At 42.4% G+C, this 22,237-nt stretch overlaps 1 protein-coding gene across 23 annotated transcripts in view; it reads right to left on the bottom strand.

The window, feature by feature from the left end:
* dlg2 (discs, large homolog 2 (Drosophila)) overlaps window positions 1-22,237 on the bottom strand; it is a 400,329-nt gene that overhangs the window by 72,991 nt on the left and 305,101 nt on the right. For 19 of the 23 annotated variants that reach the window (XR_006758604.1, XM_014136934.2, XM_045693428.1 and 16 more), the window contains one exon: window positions 7,971-8,024. The exons of 3 other annotated variants lie outside the window; for them this stretch is intronic. Coding sequence is in view for 19 of the 20 variants with exons in the window: in XM_014136934.2 (XP_013992409.1) it covers window positions 7,971-8,024 (54 nt within the window). In the remaining variant the exon portion in view is untranslated. Of the gene's footprint in view, window positions 1-7,970; window positions 8,025-21,354; window positions 21,966-22,237 lie in introns of those variants that run through there. One more of the 23 variants, XM_014136958.2, reaches the window with a different exon arrangement.

Genomic DNA, 22,237 nt, shown 5'->3' with positions numbered 1-22,237 from the left:
TGTGCAACACCTTACCGTGAAATGCTTACTTACAAGCCCTTAACAAACAATGCAGTTCAAGAAACAGAGCTCAGAAAATATTTACTAAATTAACTAAAGAATAAAATGAATAGTAACACAATAAAATAACAATAACGAGGCTATATACTCAGATGCCGAGGAGATGCCATACCACACTGTGATGCAACCGGTCAGGATGCTCTCACTGGTGCAGCAGTATACATTTTTGAGGATCTGGGGACCCATGCCGAATCTTTTCAGTTTTCTGAGGAGGAAAAGGTGTTGTCGTGCCCTCTTCATGATTGTCTTGGTGTGTTTGGACCATGATAGTTTGTTGGTGATGTGGACACCAAGGAACTTGAAACTCTCGACCCACTCCACTACAGCCCCGTTGATGTTAATGGGGGCCTGTTCGGCCCGCCTTTTCCTGTAGTCCACAATCAGCTCCTTTGTCTTGCGCACGTTGAGGGAGAGGTTGTTGTCCTGGCAACACACTGCCAGGTTTCTGACCTCCTCCCTATAGGCTGTCTCATCATTGTTGGTGATCAGGCCAACCACTGTTGTGTCATTAGCAAACTTAATGATCATGTTGGAGTCGTGCTTGGCCACGCAGTTGTGGGTGAAAAGGGAGTACAGGAGGGGATTAAGCACGCACCCCTGTGTGACCCCATGTTGAGGATTAGCGTGGCAGATGTGTTGTTGCCTACCCTTACCACCTGGGGGCAGCCCGTCAGGAAGTCCAGGATCCAGTTGCAGAGGGAGGTGTTTAGTCCCAGGGTCCTTAGCTTAGTGATGGGCTTTGTGGGCATTATGGTGTTGAACGCTGAGCTGTAGTCAATGAACAGCATTCTCACATAGGTGTTCCTTTCGTCCAGGTGGGAAAGGGCAGTGTGGAGTGCGATTGAGATTGTGTCATCTGTGGATCTGTTGGGGAGGTATGCAAATTGGAGTGAGTCTAGGGTTTTGGGTAAGGTGGAGGTCCTTAACTAGCCTCTCAAAGTACTTCATGATGACAGAAGTGATACGGGGTGATAGTCATTGAGTTCAGTTACCTTCGCTTTCTTGGGTACAGGAACAATGGTGGACATCTTGAAGCAAGTGAGGACAACAGACTAGGATAGGAAGAGATTGAATAGGTCCGTAAACACTTCAGCCAGCTGGTCCGCACATTCTATGAGGACATGGCTAGGGATGTTGTCTGGGCCGGCAGCATTGCGACGGTTAACACGTTTAAATGCCCTACTCACGTCGGCCACTGAGAATGACAGCTCATTGTGTATTCCCTGAAGGGGGCAAAGGTGTTTAGCTTGTCCGGGAGCAAGGCGTCGGTGTCCGCGACGTGGCTGGTTTTCCCTTTATAATCCATGATTGTCTGGAGTCTCTGCCACATACGTCTCGTGTCTGAGCAGTTGAATTGCAACTCCACTTTGTCTCTGTACTGACTTTTGCCTGTTTGATTGCCTTACAGAGGGCATAGCTGGACTGTTTGTACTCGGCCATGTATGACGATGCATGTGCAGTAGTTTCTTGTTATTTTAACCATCCAGACAGGGGAAGAACATTATGTGCTGGGAATCACCTCAGAATGCTTCATGTTGGATGTACAGTGGTTGCTCAACTAAACGTTTTGAGATTATGCTGCGGGACTTAATTTGTGGTTTAGTACAGTACCCTGCGTCACTGCTTCATTGCTCCAGACCAGTGCAAGGGGGAGTTAGAGCACTGATTATGCTTTTGGGTCCCAAGGTGCTAATGTGTCTCTAACTTTCAATGAATGGGCGATATAAACCAAATAGAAAATGATAATTGTGCACAACTTCAACATTGAACTTCAATGAACTGAATGATGAGGATGAAGAAGGTGATTGATTTTAGAACAATGGTGTAAGAATTGCTATTCCTCTGTCCTGCACGCACACCTGGAAAATTACACTTATTTTTTGGTTTCTACTTGTAACGATATGCGCTGAGAGTCAGGAAGCAAGTTCAGGGAGTGAGTGTTTTAATAAATAAATGAACATAATACAAAACAAGACACATAACGCACAGACAGGAAACAGAAATAATGACGCCTGGGGAAGGAACCAAAGAGAGTGACTTATATAGGGCAGGTAATCAAGGAAGTGATGGAGTTCAGGTAAGTGATGACGCGCAGGTGCGTGTAACAATGGTGAAAGGTGTGTGCCATAACTAGCAGCTTGGTGACCTAGAGGCCGGAGAGGGAGCACACGTGACACTACTCGTCAGTATTACTTACTAAAACTGTTGTTACACTAAGGTTTTTATCCTAAGATAAACGAAAATGTTCAATCATATTCCATGATATTCTTAAATTCCATGATATTCTTAAATAATCAAGTCGATGGCGCAGTCATATAGCCTCGGCACCTACATAAAGCTGAGTGACTCACTCATTCATGGCTTTGGATCAAAATAAATAAGTACCAACATTCTTTCTGATAGTCTTTAATAAAGAAATATTTTGGTTATCCTGACCTGGACACCATGTATTATAGTCTCTAAAATGAAAAATATTACCACCATCTCTTGTACATGTCATTTTCCATATGGATCAATAATGAATTACTATGGGAATAAATATCACTGAATAACAGAAATATTGGAACAAAGTAGGCTAATGAAGGTAAACAAATTCAGAGGTCAAGCATGGGGACTGGTCTTGATAAATCAATGAGATTTTTATGTTCACTTAATCTCCGTTTGGGTATTGGTTAGACTACAATTAGGATGTGGAAATGTTAGGATTGTTTTGCTCTTACTGTAGTACTGTAGCCTACTCCCGACTGGTCATCTTGTACAGCGCCATTATGGGCTATTAGCAGGACAACTCTTGCAAAGAAGGAGGGTAGGGGGAGAATTGTATCGTCAAATGTTTTTCTTCGTTAGGTTGGCTGTATCACAACTGGCCATGATTGGGAGTCCTATAGGGCGGCGCACAATTGGCCCAGCGTTGTCCAGGTTTGGCCTGTGTAGGCCGTTATTGTAAATAAGAATTTGTTCTAAACTGACTTGAATAAAGGTCACGTTGTACAGCGCCATATTTTCCTAACGGAAACCCTGGGTTTCATTTTTTATTGGAATAGAAACACCATAATTTTAATCAAATTAATTAAGATATATTTCTTAAAATCAATCCCATATATTATGTTCTTACAAAAAAAGGTTTTAAATTCTTTTGTACAGCCAATAACTTTCGGTTATGCGAAAATGAAATTATCTCCAAAATATTGATATAGTAACTCCCTTGTGTCCTCCTCCCAGAGTGCTAAGAACCTTGGCGTGATCCTGGACAACACCCTGTCGTTCTCCACTAACATCAAGGCGGTGACCCGATCCTGTAGGTTCATGCTCTACAACATTCGCAGAGTACGACCCTGCCTCACACAGGAAGCGGCGCAGGTCCTAATCCAGGCACTTGTCATCTCCCGTCTGGATTACTGCAACTCGCTGTTAGCTGGGCTCCCTGCCTGTGCCATTAAACCCCTACAACTCATCCAGAACGCCGCAGCCCGTCTGGTGTTCAACCTTCCCAAGTTCTCTCACGTCACCCCGCTCCTCCGCTCTCTCCACTGGCTTCCAGTTGAAGCTCGCATCCGCTACAAGACCATGGTGATTGCCTACGGAGCTGTGAAGGAAACGGCACCTCCATACCTTCAGGCTCTGATCAGGCCCTACACCCAAACAAGGGCACTGCGTTCATCCACCACTGGCCTGCTGGCCCCCCTACCTCTGAGGAAGCACAGTTCCCGCTCAGCCCAGTCAAAACTGTTCGCTGCTCTGGCACCCCAATGGTGGAACAAGCTCCCTCACGACGCCAGGACAGCGGAGTCAATCACCACCTTCCGGAGACACCTGAAACCCCACCTCTTTAAGGAATACCTAGGATAGGATAAAATAATCCTTCTAACCCCCCCCCCCTCAAATATTTAGATGCACTATTGTAAAGTGGTTGTTCCACTGGATATCAATATCATAAGGTGAATGCACCATTTTGTAAGTCGCTCTGGATAAGAGCGTCTGCTAAATGACTTAAATGTAAATGTAATATTGTTCATGTTTTCAAACACTTGTTTTAGCAGGACAATAGACATGATGTGGTCCCAAAAACACCTCTCTGACATAGGGTCCAGCATATCTCTTGCTGATGTCATTGAATGTCTGTGTTTAAGTAGTATTTTAGTATTTTGATACTTTGTGCAAGGCAAATGATCAGCATTAAAAACTTTGTGGATGGGGCCTCCTGAGTAGCGCAGCGGTCTAAGACACTGCATCGCAGTGCAAACTGAATTGCTACAGATGCTGGTTCGATACCCGTGCCGGCCGCAACCAGGAGACCCATGTGGCAACGCACAATTGGCCCAGCGCCGGCCGGGATGTCCTTGTCCAAAAAATAGGCACAGTGGGCTTTTGGTTTCTCTCCCTCTAAAAAATACTCCCAAATGCAATGTCCCAAGAAGGAAGTCACCATACTTGAATAAGAAATATAGCTAGTTATGCAAGTTTTGCACACCAACAGATGGAAAAAAACCTACACCAGTCGAGCAATTCATTTCAACAACAATCTTCATTTAATTTGACTTTACAAACAACAAGAGGGCTTAATTGGAGTCTATTTCTTCGGAGCCTAAATCTATGTAAAATAACTTAACTGGCTGAGGTAGTCTATGAGGATTAACAGCCTTAACAGGCAAATAGAAGTATGCTTTTTTTATTAGGCCTACTTTCAATTTCAACTAGTCAAAAATGTAGCATCCTACATAAAACATTAATTTAAAGAAAAAAAGGCTGTCTGTGTCGGTATAGCCTGCTCTTGTAACAACAGAACAAACAGAACATACTGTCAGTTTGAGATGGAAATATCCCTGGATAAGCTCTCACAATAATATTACTATTTACTAAATACAGTCATATAGGCCACTAAGTTACTTATTCAATAAGAAAAGTTGCATTTCCCCTCGGATACAATCTTGTGGATATCTGGTTTGATGGATGGATGTGATTTTGATGTGCAGGCTGACTTACAGTTGAAGTCGGAAGCTTACATACACTTAGGCTGGAGTCATTAAATCTCGTTTTTAACTACTCCACAAATTTCTTGTTAACAAACTATAGTTTTGGCAAGTCGGTTAGGACATCTACTTGGTGCATTTTTCCAACAATTTACAGACAGATTATTTCACTTATAATTCACTGTATCACAATTCCAGTGGGTCAGAAGTTTACATACACTAAGTTCACTGTGCCTTTAAACAGCTTGGAAAATTCCAGAAAATGATGTCATGGCTTTAGAAGCTTCTGATAGGCTAATTGACATCATTTGAGTCAATTGGAGGAGTATTTGTGGATGTATTTCATGGCCTACCTTCAAACTCACGGCCTCTTTGCTTAACATCATGGGAAAATCAAAAGAAATCAGTTAAGACATCAGAAAAAAATTGTAGACCACCACAGGTCTGGTTCATCCTTGGGAGCAATTTCCAAACGCCTGAAGGTACCACGTTCATCTGTACAAACAATAGTACGCAAGTGTAAACACCATGGGACCACGCAACCGTCATACTGCACAGGAAGGAGACGCGTTCTGTCTCCTAGAGATTAACGTACTTTCGTACAAAGGACCTTGTGAAGATGCTGGAGGAAACAGGTACAAAATTATCTATATCCACAGTAAAACGAGTCCTATATCAACAAAACCTGAAAGGCCGCTCAGCAAGGAAGAAGCCACTGCTCCAAAACCGCCATAAAAAAGCCAGACTACTGTTTGCAACTGCACATGGGGACAAAGATCGTACTTTTTGGAGAAACGTCCTCTGGTCTGATGAAACAAATATAGAACTGTTTGGCCATAATTACCATTGTTATGTTTGGAGGAAAAAGGGGAGGCTTGCAAGCCGTAGAACACCATCCCAACCATAAAGCACTGGGGTGGCAGCATCATATTGTGGGGGTGCTTTGCTGCAGGAGGGACTGGTGCACTTCACATAATAGATGGTATCATGAGGATGGAAGATTATGTGGATATATTGAAGCAACATCTCAAGACATCAGTCAGGAAGTTAAAGCTTGGTCGCAAATGGGTCTTCTAAATGGACAATGATCTCAAGCATAATTCCAAAGTTGTGGCAAAATGGCTTAAGTCAAGTCAAGGTATTGGAGTGTCCATCACAAAGCCCTGACCTCAAACTCATAGAAAATTGGTGGACAGAACTGAAAAATTGTGCGAGCAAGGAGGCCTACAAACCCGACTCAGTTAAACCAGCTCTGTCAGGAGGAATGGGCCAAAATTCACCCAACTTATTGTGGGAAGATTGTGGAAGGCTACCCAAAACTTTTGACCCAAGTTAAACAATTTAAAAGCAAAGCTACCAAATACTAATTGAGTGTATGTAAACTTCTGACCCACTGGGAATGTGATGAAAGAGATAAAAGCTGAAATAAATCACTCATTCTCTTTATTATTCTGACATTTCACATTCTTAAAATAAAGTGGTGATCCGAACTGACCTAAAACAGGGAATTTTTAATAGGATTAAATGTCAGGAATTGTGAAAAACTGAGTTTAAATGTATTTGGCTAAGGTGTATGTAAACTTCTAACTTCAACTGTATGTGAAAGCCGGTTCCTGCTGTGAGTCTATATTGCGTTCATAGAGGAAAATGAGGACTCTTAGGTTTATGTCGATCCAAACATTGTTAGCACATAAAATGCAAGTTTCTTTATTGTGCTGTATTCCTCTGAGCATGCCACCCACAACGCACACAGGGATTCGGCACTCCTGAGCGCATCCCTGATTTGGCTCAATGATGAGCTTTGAGGGCACTATGATGTTGAACGCTGAGCTGTAGTCTATGAACAGCATTCTCAAATAGGTGTTTATTTTGTCCGGGTTTGAAAGGGCAGTGTGGAGTGCAATAAAGATTGCATCATTTGTGGATCTGTTGGGGCGGTATGTAAATTGGAGTGGGTCTAGGATTTTGGGATGATGGTGTTGATGTGAGCCATGACCAGCCTTTCAAAGCCCTTCATGGGTACCGGCATGAGTGCTACGGGTCGGTAGTCATTTAGGAAGGTTACCTTAGCATTCTTGGGCATAGGGACTATGGTGGTCTACTTGAAACATGTAAGTATTACAGACTCAGTCAAGGAGAGGTTGAAAATGTCAGTGAAGACACTTGCCAGTTGGTCAGCGCATGCTCTGAGCACACGTCCTGGTAATCCGTCTGGCCCTGCGGCCTTGTGAATGTTGACCCGTTAAAATGTCTTACTCACATCGGCTATGGAGAGCGTGATCACACAGTCGTCCAGAACAGCTGGTGCTCTCATGCATGCTTCAGTGTTGCTTGCCTTGAAGCGCGCATAGAAGTCATTTCTTATATGCGTCCGGATTAGTGTCCAGCTTGTTGAAAGAGGCAGCTCTAGCCTTTAGCTCAGTGCGGATGTTGCCTGTTATCCATGGCTTCTAGTTGGGATACTTTATTTCACCCTAACTCTTGCTCATTAATTTAGCATCTCACTCCAAATTGTGTCCAAATGGCTTTTTGAAGGACTTTGTCCTCCCAGAGTCCCAGTGCCAATAAATAGAAACCATCAATAATAAATATCTGTTAAGAGAAAAGTTCTGATGCCAAACCAAAATGCTGGCTTTTGGGCTGTACAAATCAGTGGCCCTGTGTAGGTGTTTTATTTATAACAACTATCAATAATTTACAATAGTGGCCTTATTTGTTTTACCCATACACTGTATGTTGTGTTCCAGATAAATATTTAAGAATATAACATTTGGCCATTGACAACCAGTGTTGAAAAGTCTTACCTGTAAAGACTACTTAAAGTGGGTATTGAGTTGCATGAAGTTGCATCTTGCACTCGAATCAATCCACATGGAAAGATATGCCGTTCGTACTTAAACATAATCAAATCAATTGCCGAAAATTGAAAAAGGAACTCACGTAAGGTACAGACTCCAGAGTATCCGTGTTGACAATTATTGGGGCGGGACTCGCCTGAAAAAGAGAGAAAAAGGGGGAGAGAAAGATAAGAAAAAGCAAGAGAAGCCTGGACCCACCAGTGTCCTACTTTCTATAAATGGATCCAAAGGACAGCTTCTGGATCATGTGGTGACTTCACCCTGTATCATGAAGAATTCCAGAGCCTTTCTCCAGACGCTAGTGTCGTCGGGAAAGTATTCAGACCCCTTGACTTTTTCCAAATTTTGTTACGTTACAGTTAAAATCTTTACCCCCATTTTCTCCTTAATTTCGTGATTACGATCTTGTCTCATCGCTCCAACTCCCCAACGGGCTCAGAAGAGGCGAAGGTCGAGTCATGCGTCCTCCAAAACATGACTCCCCCAAACCGCGCTTCTTAACACCTGCTCGCTTAACCCGTAAGCCAGCCGCACCAATGTGTCGGAGAATACACCTTTCAATTGACGACCAAAGTCAGCCTGTAGTAGTCGCTAGACCACGATGAGCCAAGTCAAGCCCCCCGGCCATACCCTTCCCTAACCCGGATGACGCTGGGCCAATTGTGCGCCGCCCTATGGGACTCCCGGTCACGGCCGGTAATGACAGGCTGGGATCGAACCCCAAGCTGTAGCGAAGCCGCAACACTGTGATGCAGTGCCTTAGACCTCTGTGCAACTCGGGAGGCCGGTTACAGCCTTATTCTAAAATGGATTAAATATCTTTTTTTTTTTACAAATCTACACACAATACCCCATAATGACAAAGTGAAAACAGGTTTTAGAAATGTTTGCAAATTTATTAAAAACAACAAACAGAAATACCTTATTTACATAAGTATTCTGACCCTTTGCTATGAGACTTGAAATTGAGCTAAGATTCGTCCTGTTTCCATTGATCATCTTTGAGCTGTTTCTACAACTTGAATGGAGTCCACCTCTGGTAAATTCAATTGATTGGACATGATTTGGAAAGGCACAGACCTGTCTATATAAGGTCCCACAGTTGACAGTGCATGTCATAGCAAAAACCAAGCCATGAGGTCGAAGGAATTGTCCATAAAGCTCTGAGACAGGATTGTGTCTAGGCACAGATCTGGGGAAGGCATCCCTGTATTTGGAGAGATTCTCCCATTCTTCACTGCAGATCATCTCAAGCTATGTCAGGTTGGATGGGGAGCGTCGCTGCACAGCTACCTTCGCCCTAGTCTGAGGTTCCTGAGCACTCTGGAGCAGGTTTTCATCAACGATCTCTCTGTACTTTGCTCCGTTCATCATCTTTCCCTTGACTCTGACTAGTCTCTCAGTCCCTGCTGCTGAAAAACATCCCATCAGCATGATGCTGCCACCATCATGATTCACCGTAGGTTACCTCCAGACGTGACGCTTGGAATTCAGGCCAAAGAGTTCAATCTTGGTTTCATCAGAGTCCTTTAGGTGCCTTTTGGCAAACTCCAAGTGGGCTGTCATGTGCCTTTTACTGAGGAGTGGCTTCCATCTGGCCACTCTAACATTTACATTTACATTACATTTAAGTCATTTAGAAGACGCTCTTATCCAGAGCGACTTACAAATTGGTGCATTAACCTTATGATATCCAGTGGAACAACCACTTTACAATAGTGCATCTAAATCTTTTAAGGGGGGGGGGGGGGGTTTAGAAGGATTACTTTATCCTATCCTAGGTATTCCTTAAAGATCTCTGCATCTGGAGTGCTGCAGAGATGGTAGTCCTTCTGGAAGGTCACCTCCCTGACCAAGGCCCTTCTCCTTTGATTGCTCAGTTTGGCCGGGCGGCCAGCTCTAGGAAGAGTCTTGGTGATTCCAAACTTCTTCCATATAAGAATAATGGAGGCCACTGTTTCTTGGGGTCCTTCAATCCTGCAGACATTTTTTGGTACACTTCCCCAGATTTGTGCCCCAACACAACGGACAATTCCTTTGACGGACATGGCTTGGTTTTTGCTCTGACATGCACTGTCAACTGTGTGCCTTTCCAAATCATGTCCAATCAATTGAATTTACCACAGTTGGACTCCAATCAAGTTGTAGAAATATCTGAAGGATGATCAATGGAAACAGGATGCACCTGAGCTCAATTTCGAGTCTCATAGTATAGGGTCTGTAAATAAGGTATTTCTGTTTTTTATTTGTAATAAATTTGCAAAAAAATCTAAAAACCTGTTTTTGCTTTGTCATTATGGGGTATTGTGTGTAGATTAATGAGGAAAGCATTGAATTAATTAATTTTAGAATAAGTCTGTAACGTAACAAAATGAGGAAAAAGTGAAGGGGTCTGAATACTTTCCGAATGCACTGTATTTGCAGGTCTTTGGCAGCCAGATACTTCTAAGCAATAAGATGGCTCCACATTAGCTTCCAATAGCCTTTCCGGGGCTCACTCTAACAGAATGCCCTGAAAGGGAAAGGCTGGCTCAGGCAAGTGATTCCGGTGTCTTTCAGCCTTTTCTACTAATAATTCAGTCAAACCTTTCGATGTTTCCATCAAACAAAGCTCCTTCATATTTTTACACAAAAGCAAATTGTTTGGAGCAGGTAAACTGATGTGTGTGTGTGTGTGTGTGTGTTCGAGGTGGAATGGTGTTTGTGGGTAAATCAATATCTTTGATTGAGACACTTTCTGCTTACAGTGCACTGCTGCTAATTGACTTCATAGATTCTCAACCACACAATCTCTCTCAATCAGGGAGAGGAAGGACGAGAGAGAGAGAGCATGTGTGTATGTGTGCATGCACGTGTGCAAAGAGAAAAGGAGAGAGGAAGATTGATTTGAGTGCATTTAAATGCACAGCACTCAAAGAAATCAATTGAGGCGCTATTCAGGATTATGATTATTATTCAAAGGCAGTTTATATTTAACCGGCAGAAAATGAATGTAAACCTTTATGCCTTTCCAGGAATACTAGTCTCAATGTATGTTGTTAATTAGTTCACTGTTAATACAATCCCCCCCAAAATTGTGCAAGTCAGTCAAGCATTCACTGCAGACAAAAAACGTATGATGCAAAATGCTCTCATATGACGCACAACACATGCATCATCGTAAGAGTTTTTGCTTTGTACTGCAAGTGCTCCATGTTGTAAACTTTTTGGGGACTCCATAAAACCACAAGGGTCTAGGTTACACTATGTGTAAAGGAGTGAGGAGCTAGATTTTCCCTATGCAATATTCATCGTAATGTCACACACACACACACACACACACACACACACACACACACACACACACACACACACACACACACACACACACACACACACACACACGCTTGGTACTCAACATGTGTGCAAGTATAAGTCATGTGCACACATCTGAATACATGCAGTACATACAGGGTACAGACACTGTACTATTGCGTGACGGCATTTCCAACCCATTTTTGTCTTCCTCTCTTGACAATGGTGCACACTGACATCAGTTCTTTCAGAGAAGCATATTAAGTCTGAGGCCCTATCTACATTTCCTGTGATTCCTCGCATCCCATCTCCTCACCTCCTTCTCAACCGTATTGGAGGATATGATCCAAAGTCCCTCCCTCCAATGTGTTTTGAGAAGGATGCAAGGAGAGATGATGCGAGGAACCGAGGAAAGACGAATTCAAAAAGAGCCTGAACCTCCAACAAACGGGACTGATCGGGATTCACTGTGGGGAGTCTGGTCTGATCCACATCTGGGGTTAATTAGGTGTTAATAACTACAATACACAGAGCATGTTAATTACAAGTCTAACACCGCATCCCAAATGGCACCCTATTCCCTTTAAAGTGCACTACTTATGAACAGGTTCCATCAGGGTCTATTTAAAAGTACTGCACTACATAGGGAGTAGGATACAATTTGTATTGCATAAGAACCCTTTTAGCTATCGGAATTCCACCTCAAATGTGTAAAACATGCAATAACTTGGCAATATCACGAAGCCCCTCTGTCTGTGGATTACTGACGATTAGTTGGGGATGAAATGTGAAAATGTTTCTGCTGAAGACGGCTGCAACCCAAATGGCTCCCATAGGGCTCTGGTCAAAAGTTGTGCACTATATGGAATAGGGTGCCATTTGGGATGCAGACAACTTCTTATATTTGACTGCACAATGTAGCAGAATATATCAACAACTATTTCAACCACTTATGCTGCCAATGATTTAGCCTTTCACTGTTCACCTAGGCAACAAATGTACGTGAACATTTTCAATGCCTTCAGAAAGTATTCATGCCTCTTGTAACACACATTTTGTTGTGCTACAGCATGAATTCCAAATGGCTTAAATTAACAAGATTCTCACCCATCTACACACAATGCCCCATAATGACAAAGTGAAAACATGCTTTTAGAAATTGTAGCAAATTTATTGTAAAAGAAAAACAGAAATATCTCATTTACATAAGTATTCACACCCAAGTCAATACTTTGTAGAAGCACCTTTGGCAGCAATTAAAGCTCTGTCTTTCTGGGTAAGTCTCTAAGAGCTTTTCACAGCTGGATTGTGAAAATGTTCCATTATTCTATTCAAAATTCTACATGGTCTGTCAAATTGGTTGCTGATCATTGCTAGACAACCATTTCCAGGTCTTGCCATAGATTTTCAAGTAGATTTAAGTCAAAACTGTAACTCGACCACTCAAGAACATTCACTGTCTTGTTGGTAAGCAACTCGAGTGTAGATTTGGCCTTGTGTTTTAGGTTATTTTCCTGCTGAAAGGTGAATTAATCTCCCAGTGTCTGGTGGAAAGCAGACAGAACCAGGTTTTCCTCTAGGATTTTGCCTGTGCATAGCTCCATTCTGTTTATTTTTTATCCTGGAAAAACTCCCCAGCCCTTAATAATTACAAGCATACCCATAGCATGATGCAGCCACCACTATGCTGATAAATATGGAGAGTGGTACTCAGTAATGTGTTGTATTGGATTTGCCCCAAACATAACACATTGTATTCAGGACAAAAAGTGAATTGGTTTGCCACATTTCTTGCAGTATTACTTTAGAACCTTGTTGCAAACAGGATGCATGTTTTGGAATATTTTTTTATTTTGTACAGGCTTCCTTCTATTCACTCTGTCAATTTAGGTTAGTATTGTGGAGTAACTACAATGTTGTTGATCCATCCTTAGTTTTCTCCTATCACAGCCATTCAACTCTGTAACTGTTTTAAAGTCACCATTGGCCTGGTGAAATCCCTGAGAGGTTTCCTTCCTCTCCAACAACTAAGTTAGGAAGGACACCGGTATCTTTGTAGAGAATGGGTGCATTGATACCCCATCCAAAGTGTAATTAATAACCACCATACTCAAAGGGATATTCAATGTCAGCTTTCTTTATTTTTACCCATCTACCAACAGGTGCCCTTCTTTGCGAAGCATTATAAAACCTCCCTGGTCTTTGTGGTTGAATCTGTGTTTGAAATTCACTGCTTGACTAAGGGACCTTACAGATAATTGTATGTGTGGGGTACAGAGATGATGTAGTCGTTCAAAAATCATGTTAAACACTTTTATTGCACACAGAGTGAGTCCATGCAACTTAAAATGTGACGTGTTAAGCAACGTTTTACTCCTGAACTTATTTAGGCTTGCCATAAAGTTGTTCAACACTTATTGACTCAAGACATTTCAGCTTTTCATTTTTAATTCATTTGTCCAAAAAAATAAAAACATAATTCCACGTTGACATTAGGCCAGTGACAAAAAAAAGTCTAAATTGTATCTATTTTAAATTTAGGCTGTGACACAACAAAATGTGCAAAAAGCCAACTGATGTGAATACTTTCTGAAGGCACTGCACTGCACATGTCATGTCCGCTGGTGCTGATCAAAAAATAACAAAGGGGAAACTTTATCCTGTCAGACATATCTTAAGCTGTTACTTTAGTATGGGATGTTGAGAACCCTGTACTCCAATTTCTCAGTGCAGCCTCGTGCTCCAGTTCATTTTTGCTCAATAATTTAAGGGTGAACTTCTCTATGTGTAGTGCCCCATGCATAGAAATAACAAATCTATAATTTACAAGAATTTGTTCACATGTAAAAACAGTCAACAACAAAAGCAGATAAAGAGAAGGAGAACAAGAGAGAGATTGAGAGAGGGGGAAATAGAGGGAGAGCTATATCAAGGTTGCAGCAAAGAAACAAAGTTGTGGTCGGTCTTGGAGAATGGTTTAAATGATGGTGGGAAGAGAAAGGTAGTCCCAAATCAGTGTAGTCCCTCTTGGATTTGACTTTTTTTTCATGTTTATTTAACTAGGCAAGTCAGTTAAGAACAAATTCTTATTTACAATGACGGCCTAGGAACAGTGGGGCAGAAAGACAGATTTTTACCATGTCAGCTCTGGGATTCGATCTAGCAACCTTTCGGTTACTGGCCCAACGCTCTAACCACTAGACTACCTGCTGCCCCCTTGGATAAGGGTAAGCCCATCAGAAGACAAGGTGAAATAAGTACTGTTGCTTACACTAATCCAATCCCTTCAGGAGTGCCCGGGGAGGAGAGTCTACCCAGCAAACAGGGAACCTTCCCAGAACATTAGCTAAGATTCCCATTAAGTTCTAGTTAGGGTTTTCTTACATTAGGAAGGTAACATCCCAAAAACATTCAAATGTTTTTGATGAAAACATTTTTGGGGAGAAAATGATTTTAATGAAATATCCTTAGAATGTTCTTCTAACGTTCACAAACATTTTGTGCACAAAATTTGTAACAACCACCACAGAACATTCTCATTAGGTTTCCAGGTAATGTAATAACACAATTTAACAGTAATGTTTTTAGGACATTGCCGCAACAAAATGTGAAAGCAACAGAAATGGTTCTGAGAAAACATTACGGTAACGTTCTGCTAATGTTGATGGAGAAAAACACCCATAACAACAGGCAGGGAATATTCCCAAAAATGCTCTCATAAAGGTATAGTGGGATGTTATGACATGATTGTTCCAATAACGCTCCATAAACATTCTTCAGCAATCATGTCTCGATTCAATGAAATTGTTTCTGAGAAAACATTACTGGAACGTCCCGCTAACAGTAAAGGAGATGTCATCTGAGACACCTACAGTATAACAAGATTGACAATCTCTTTTACAAGAGAGACCTAGCCACAATACAGCACACAAAGTTGTACACACATTTACAACATAAAACACAAAGCACTACAGTTTAAAAAACATACATTTACACATTGAACAGCAAGATCTTTTGGGAAAGTGTGGCGCAACTAGGGGTCAAAACATTGACAGCCCCCCCCCCACTTAATTTTCCATCATAGTGTTTAGGCTAGCTTTCAACTAATTTAAAGGGACAAGCCTGTGTAATTTCAGGACCTTTTGAAGCGCATTCCAACCAGAAGGCGTAGAGAACTGGAAAGCTTTTTTCCCTAGCTCTGTACCGGCCTCAACAAACACAATCATGTGAGCGCAGGCAATAGTTTTAATTGGAGCTGTCTCAATACGGCCTTATAAAATAAAAACGTACCACTGATTTAATCTCCGATGAACTAAGGAAGGCCGACCCACTCTCGGGTACAGTGATGTGTGAGCGCTTTGGAGTTAGTAACAACCCTCGGCAACCCAAACCTCACTCCCTGTACACAGGTATCTTCACCACTGAACTAAAAACTGATATGGTGAATCCCCTTCTGAAGAAAAGTAATCTAGAATCTTCAGCTTTTAGCAATTTCCGGCCAATCTCCAACCTATTCTTAACAAAATTATGGAGAAATTGGTTTTCAAACAGCTAAAGAATTTAAGTGCCAAATGTATTTTTGTAAAATTCCAATCTGGTTTTCAGGCCCACCACAGCACAGAGACAGCTGGTGGTAAATTATCTTAGAGCCAACACAGATGCCAAACAGCATCCCAGAGTCGCCTCTTCACTGTTGACGTTGAGACTGGTGTTTTGTGGGTACTATTTAATGAAGCTGCCAGTTGAGGGCTTGTGAGGCATCTGTTTCTCAAACTAGACACTAATATACTTGTCCTCTTACTCAGTTAGGCCTCCCACTCCTCTTTCTATTCTGGTTAGAGCCAGTTTGCGTTGTTCTTTGAAGGGAGTAGTACACAGCGTTGTACGAGATCTTCAGTTTCTTGGCAATTTGTCACATGGAATAGCCTCCATGTCTCAGAACAAGAATAGACTGACGAGTTTCAGAAGAAAGTCTTTGTTTCTAGCCATTTTGAGCCTGTAATCGAACCCACAAATGCTGATGCTCCAGATACTCAACTAGTCTAAAGAAGGCCAGTTTTATTGCTTCTTTAATCAGCACTACAGTTTTCAGCTGTGCTAACATAATTGCAAATGGGTTTTCTAATGATCAATTAGCCTTTTAAAATGATAAACTTGGATTAGCTAACACAACGTGCCATTGGAACACAGGAGTGATGGTTGCTAATAATGGACCTCTGTACGCCTATATAGATATTCCATAAAAAATCTGCTGTTCCAGCTACAATAGTCCTTTACAACATTAACAATGTCTATACTGTATTTCTGATCATTTTGATGTTATTTTAATGGTCAAACATTTTTGCTTTTCTTTCAAAAACAAGGACATTTCTAAGTGACCCCAAACATTTGAACAGTAGTGTATGTACAATAAATGTCTAATACATTGTCATGTGTTTCTACATGGATTGTTGTACAATAAACTTCCTCACCAGTAAGACAACACTAACACATTAAAGAAACATTAATGTGCTGTTCAACATGTCATTTTGTCATTCTGGGAGCATAGGAATAACATTCAAAGAACATTGAGAGAATGTTTTGTGCACACATATAAAAACATTTACAAGAATGTCATCACAACTGGACTGATCTCGTGTCATATCCCCACAATGTTCCCACAACCTTAAAGAAATATTTTAGGAACTTTTAACATCAGGTGAATGTTTTTTTTCAACCTAATAGAAACATTGTAATCATCAGCACAACTGGACAGTTTTGTGTTTTGGGAACAAACTGTATCTCGTCATATCACCACAAAGTTACCCCAAACTTAAGATATTTGTCATAACAAATGTGATGTCCCCACAATTTTCCCACCATACTGTTCCCACAACCTAATGAAATATTCTGAGAACCTTTAGAAAACTGACTAAATGTGTTCTGGGAACGTTCCTGCAACGACAGGCGAATGTTTTATACATTGTATAATCATCAGCACAACTAGACAGTTTTTGTGCTATGACAAGATTTGCCGTAACCTAACAAATGTTCTGGGAACTTTCACAGAACCAATTTTGGTTTGCTGGGTAGGGGGTGATTTGGGATTCAGGGGTAGAGAGAGGAGTAGAGATGAAATGAGAGTGGAGCACAGTAAAAGAGGAGAGGACAATATAGCAAATGAGAGATTAGTGATACAGAGAAAAAAGGTCCCATTTGGGATGCAACCATTCTCTGTTCAGCTCCATATATCAACGGGAAACCCTAGTAAAACTCGAGTGCTGCATTGCCTCATTGAAATACTGTAGCCTTGTTGATGGATGTTCCGACATTATTTGCTCTTGGCACACATCCCCATGGCAATTTCAGTCGTGCTACGGTTGCACAAACATTATTCATCGGACCAGTAAGCATGCATTGCATAAAGGTTTAAAGCAAACCTTTACTAGACGTCACGCATGATCCCATTGTAATTACCAAGATTGGTTATGTATTTGGAATTGGGAAGTTATATTTGTTATGGTTTGAATATTTATGTTATGGCATAGTGCCTTATTTGTCAATGACAAATAGACAACCAGTGTCATATCTGACACTGTTTTAGACCAATTTTTCCCATAGGGAACTCCAACACTGACCCTTTACTATACTGAACAAAAATATAAACACAACATATAAAGTGTTGGTCCCATGTTTCATGAGCCAAAATAAAAGATCCCAGAAATGTTCCATTTGCACAAAAAGCTCTCAAATTTGTGCACACATTTGTTTACATCCCTGTTAGTGAGCATTTCTCCTTTGCCAAGGCAATCCATCCACCTGGTGTGGCATATCAAGAAGCTGGTTAAACAGCATGATCATTAAACAGGTGCACCTTGTGTTGGGGACAATGAAAGGCCGCTCTTTAAAATGTGCAGTTTTGTCACACAACACAATGCCACAGATGTCTCAAGTTTTGAGGGAGCGTGCAATTGGCATGCTGACTGCAAGAATGTCCAATAGAGCTGTTTCCAAATAATTTTATGTTAATTTCTCTACCATAAGCCACCTCCAGCGTCATTTTAGAGAATTTGGCAATATGCCCAAACGGACTCACAACCGCAGATCACGTGTAACCACGCCAGCCCAGGACCTTCACATCCGGCTTCTTCACCTGCGGGATGGTCTGAGACCAGACACCCGGACAGCTGATGAAACTGAGGAGTATTTCTGTCTGTAATAAAGCCCTTTTGTGTCTGATTGGCTGGGCATGGCTCCCAAGTGCCCCTGCCCAGTCATGTGAAATCCATAGATTAAGGCCTAATTCATTTACTTCAATTGACTGACTTCCTTACATGAACTGTAACTCAGTAAAATCGTTTGAAATTGTTGCATGTTGCATTTATATTTTTGATCAGTATAGTTGAAAAGACATCATTTCAACCAGTTATGTCATTGAAATTACGTCTTTTCAGCCAGTTTTACTCACTGAGATTGTGCCACTTCTCCGCTCAGGAAGTGAGAACCACAATCAGTCTCATTCCTCTCTTTAATAACCTTGGTCAATACACTACAATACTGCACCTGGGAGCAAAAGACATTGAACCCTGTTTGCCAATACCATTAAATGACATGGTCTCATTCAGAAGTTTAGATTTAAAAAGATGTTAGGACATGTAAAAAAGCTTATGGTGCAGATAGCAGGCTTGCCAAAGTGTAAACACAGAGCAGCCCGAGAAATAATGCTGCAGTTTCTGTGATTATTATCTGTGTATAATTAAGATTTATTTATATCAATGATTCATATGTGGACCCATTAAAAATGCCAAAATCCGTGTGTGTGTGTGTGTGTGTGTGTGTGTGTGTGTGTGTGTGTGTGTGTGTGTGTGTGTGTGTCACAAAGACGCGGGCCTGCACACACACACGCACATGAGTCATGCAAACACACTATATCACAGAAAAATTCAGCAAAAAAAGAAAAGTTCTCTCACTGTCAACTGCGTTAATTTTCAGAAAACCTAACATGTGTAAATATTTATATGAACATAACAAGATTCAACAACTGAGACATAAACTGAACAAGTTCCACAGACATGTGACTAACAGAAATGGAATAATGTGTCCCTGAACGAAGGGGGGGTTAAAATCAAAAGTAACAGTCAGTATCTGGTGTGGCCACCAGCTGCATTAAGTACTGCAGTGCATCTCCTCCTCATGGACTGCACCAGATTTGCCAGTTCTTGCTGTAAGATGTTACCCCACTCTTCCACCAAGGCACCTGCAAGTTCCCGGACATTTCTGGGGGGAATGGCCCTAGCCCTCACCCTCCGATCCAACAGGTCCCAGACGTGCTCAATGGGATTGAGATCCGGGCTCCTCGCTGGCCATGGCAGAACACTGACATTCCTGTCTTGCAGGAAATCACGCACAGAACAAGCAGTATGGCTGGTGGCATTGTCATGCTGGAGGGTCATGTCAGAATGAGCCTGCAGGAAGGGTACCACATGAAGGAGGAGGATGACTTCCCTGTAACGCACAGCGTTGAGATTGCCTGCAATGACAACAAGCTCAGTCCGATGATGCTGTGACACACCGCCCCAGACCATGACGGACCCTCCACCTCCAAATCGATCCTGCTCCAGAGTACAGGCCTCGTTGTAACGCTCATTCCTTCAACGATAAACGCTTACCCCTGGTAAGACAAAACCTCGACTCGTCAGTGAAGAGCACTTTTTGCCAGTCCTGCCTGGTCCAGCGACGGTGGGTTTGTGCCTATAGGCGACGTTGTTGTCGATGATGTCTTGTGAGGACCTGCCTTACAACAGGCCTACAAGCCCTCAGTCCAGCCTCTCTCAGCCAATTCCGGACAGTCTGAGCACTGATGGAGGGATTGTGTGTTCCTGGTGTAACTCGGGCAGTTGTTGTTGCCATCCTGTACCTGTCCCGCAGCTGTGATGTTCGGATGTACCGATCCTGTGCAGGTGTTGTTACACGTGGTCTGTCACTGCGAGGACGTTCAGCTGTCCGTCCTGTCTCCCTGTAGCGCTGTCTTAGGCATCTCACAGTACGGACATTGCAATGTGTTGCCCTGGCCAAATCTGCAGTCCTCATGCCTCCTTGCAGCATGCCTAAGGCACGTTCACGCAGATGAGCAGGGAAACTGGGCATCTTTCTTTTGGTGTTTTTCAGAGTCAGTAGAAAGGCCTCTTTAGTGTCCTAAGTTTTCATAACTGTGACCTTAATTGCCTACCATCTGTAAGTTGTTAGTGTCTTAATGACCGTTCCACAGGTGCATGTTGTTTAATTGTTTATGGTTCATTGAACAAGCATAGGAAACAGTGTTTAAACACTTTACAATAAAGATCTGTGAAGTTATTTGGATTTTTACGAATTATCTTTGAAAGACAGGGTCCTGAAAAAGGGACATTTCTTTTTTTGCTGAGTATAGCTATTCACTTTAACATCACCAAGCTAATGGACTGGGAGGAGAAAGCATTGCTACATTCACATATTATGCAAGAGTGCATCTTTTGAACAGCGCATCCTTAACTCACACATCATTTTAGATGTGATGCCTACTGGGTATCTGCCTGCTCTGGGGTGAAGTTTCCGCTAGGCACAGATCTAGGATCAGCTTCCCCTCCCCAAACTCTAACCATTAGTGGGGAAAAACTAAACTGAACCAAGCTCAAGGTCAGCGACTTTACCCATCTATCTGCCTACAGCTTGCGTCACTCTCTGAGGCAAACCTCACAGAAGCCTCGTTTTTAGAAAACACAGTAAAACAGAGTAATGATTCAGATGAACATCTGACTTAAAATGATTCCTAGCTGCATTTAGTTTAGGCTTTGTCCTCTTGTTAAGACAACGCCTGTTGGCATATTGGCATAGCTACTTAATATTGTAAAGTTCTCCAGCTCTATGCAGCTCCCAGCCAACAACCAAGAAACCTGAAGATTACACAGGGAAGGTATAATCCAAATTCAGCACCTCGGCTTTAGCTCATGAGTGGGTTTGCTGAGACTGCAACTCATTCCCTCCCATACGAAGCCAAGGGGAACACAAACTCTTACACACACACACACACACACACACACAAACCTAACCCTTGCTCCTATACTGCTATATAACAAAATCCCTTCTCAATCTTGTCATCCTAATGGTCCCCTTAGAGCTGCTCTGATCTGGACCATAATGCATGAATGGTTGGTTACCTGGTAGTGGTCCTGCCAGCTCTGACTCTGTGGACAGCCGCATTCTGACCACAGGTCACAGCTGCCTCCTTTGCCGCGGACCACAGAGCGTCCTGGGCTTCTCCAAAAGCTTTCAGAGCGGTTAGCCATAAGACGGCCCCTCTGCCGGGGCAGAGTAGCACCCCCTGAGGCTGAGCCATAGTAGTATCCCTGGGGCGGTTGCTGCTGCCATCCACAATAGCATGGCACCTCTCCACAGCCCCTTCTGTCCATCTCCACAAAGCAGCTCTGCTGTTTGTTCAGGTAGGCAGCAGATATCCTGCCCCGTGCAATCCCTTGCTCCCTCTCTCTTTTTTTCCTCTCTCTTTAAGGTTTCTTGTCTTCCGTGCTCTGTGAACAAGGTGATGCTCGACTCCTCTAATGATAAATTAACAAACGACACTGTTAAGTTGGCAGTGTGTGTGTGTGTTTCCCTGCTTTGAGAGAGAGTGCGTGTGCATGTGTGTGAGTGAGTGGTGACAGAGAGCCTGTACTTCTGTTAGAGACCAGGCATGATAGGAGAGTGAGAGGCAACAACAGCAGCAGCAGCCAAGCAGCAGCTGTGTGTGTGAGAGAGATATAGAAAGAGAGAGATAAGGGGTGGTCAGGGGCAGAGAGAGAAGGTGGAAGAATAACAAAGAGCAGAGATGAAACACAGAGAGAGAGAGAGAGAGAGAGAGAGAGAGAGAGAGAGAGAGAGAGAGAGAGAGAGAGAGAGAGAGAGAGAGAGAGAAGCTGAATTAGAGAGAGAGAGAAGCTGAATTAGAGAGAGGAAAGCTGAATTAGAGAGAGAAAAAGAGAGAGAGAGAAGCAGAGATGAGCAAAGAGAGAAGGGGCTGGCTAGGATCTTTTGCGTTGCTGGCCA

This window comes from Salmo salar, chromosome ssa13 (assembly GCF_905237065.1).
Source record: "Salmo salar chromosome ssa13, Ssal_v3.1, whole genome shotgun sequence".
NCBI lineage: Eukaryota > Metazoa > Chordata > Actinopteri > Salmoniformes > Salmonidae > Salmo > Salmo salar.
The sequence above is the reverse complement of the archived record's forward strand: the minus strand, read 5'-3'. Positions and strand labels throughout refer to the sequence as shown.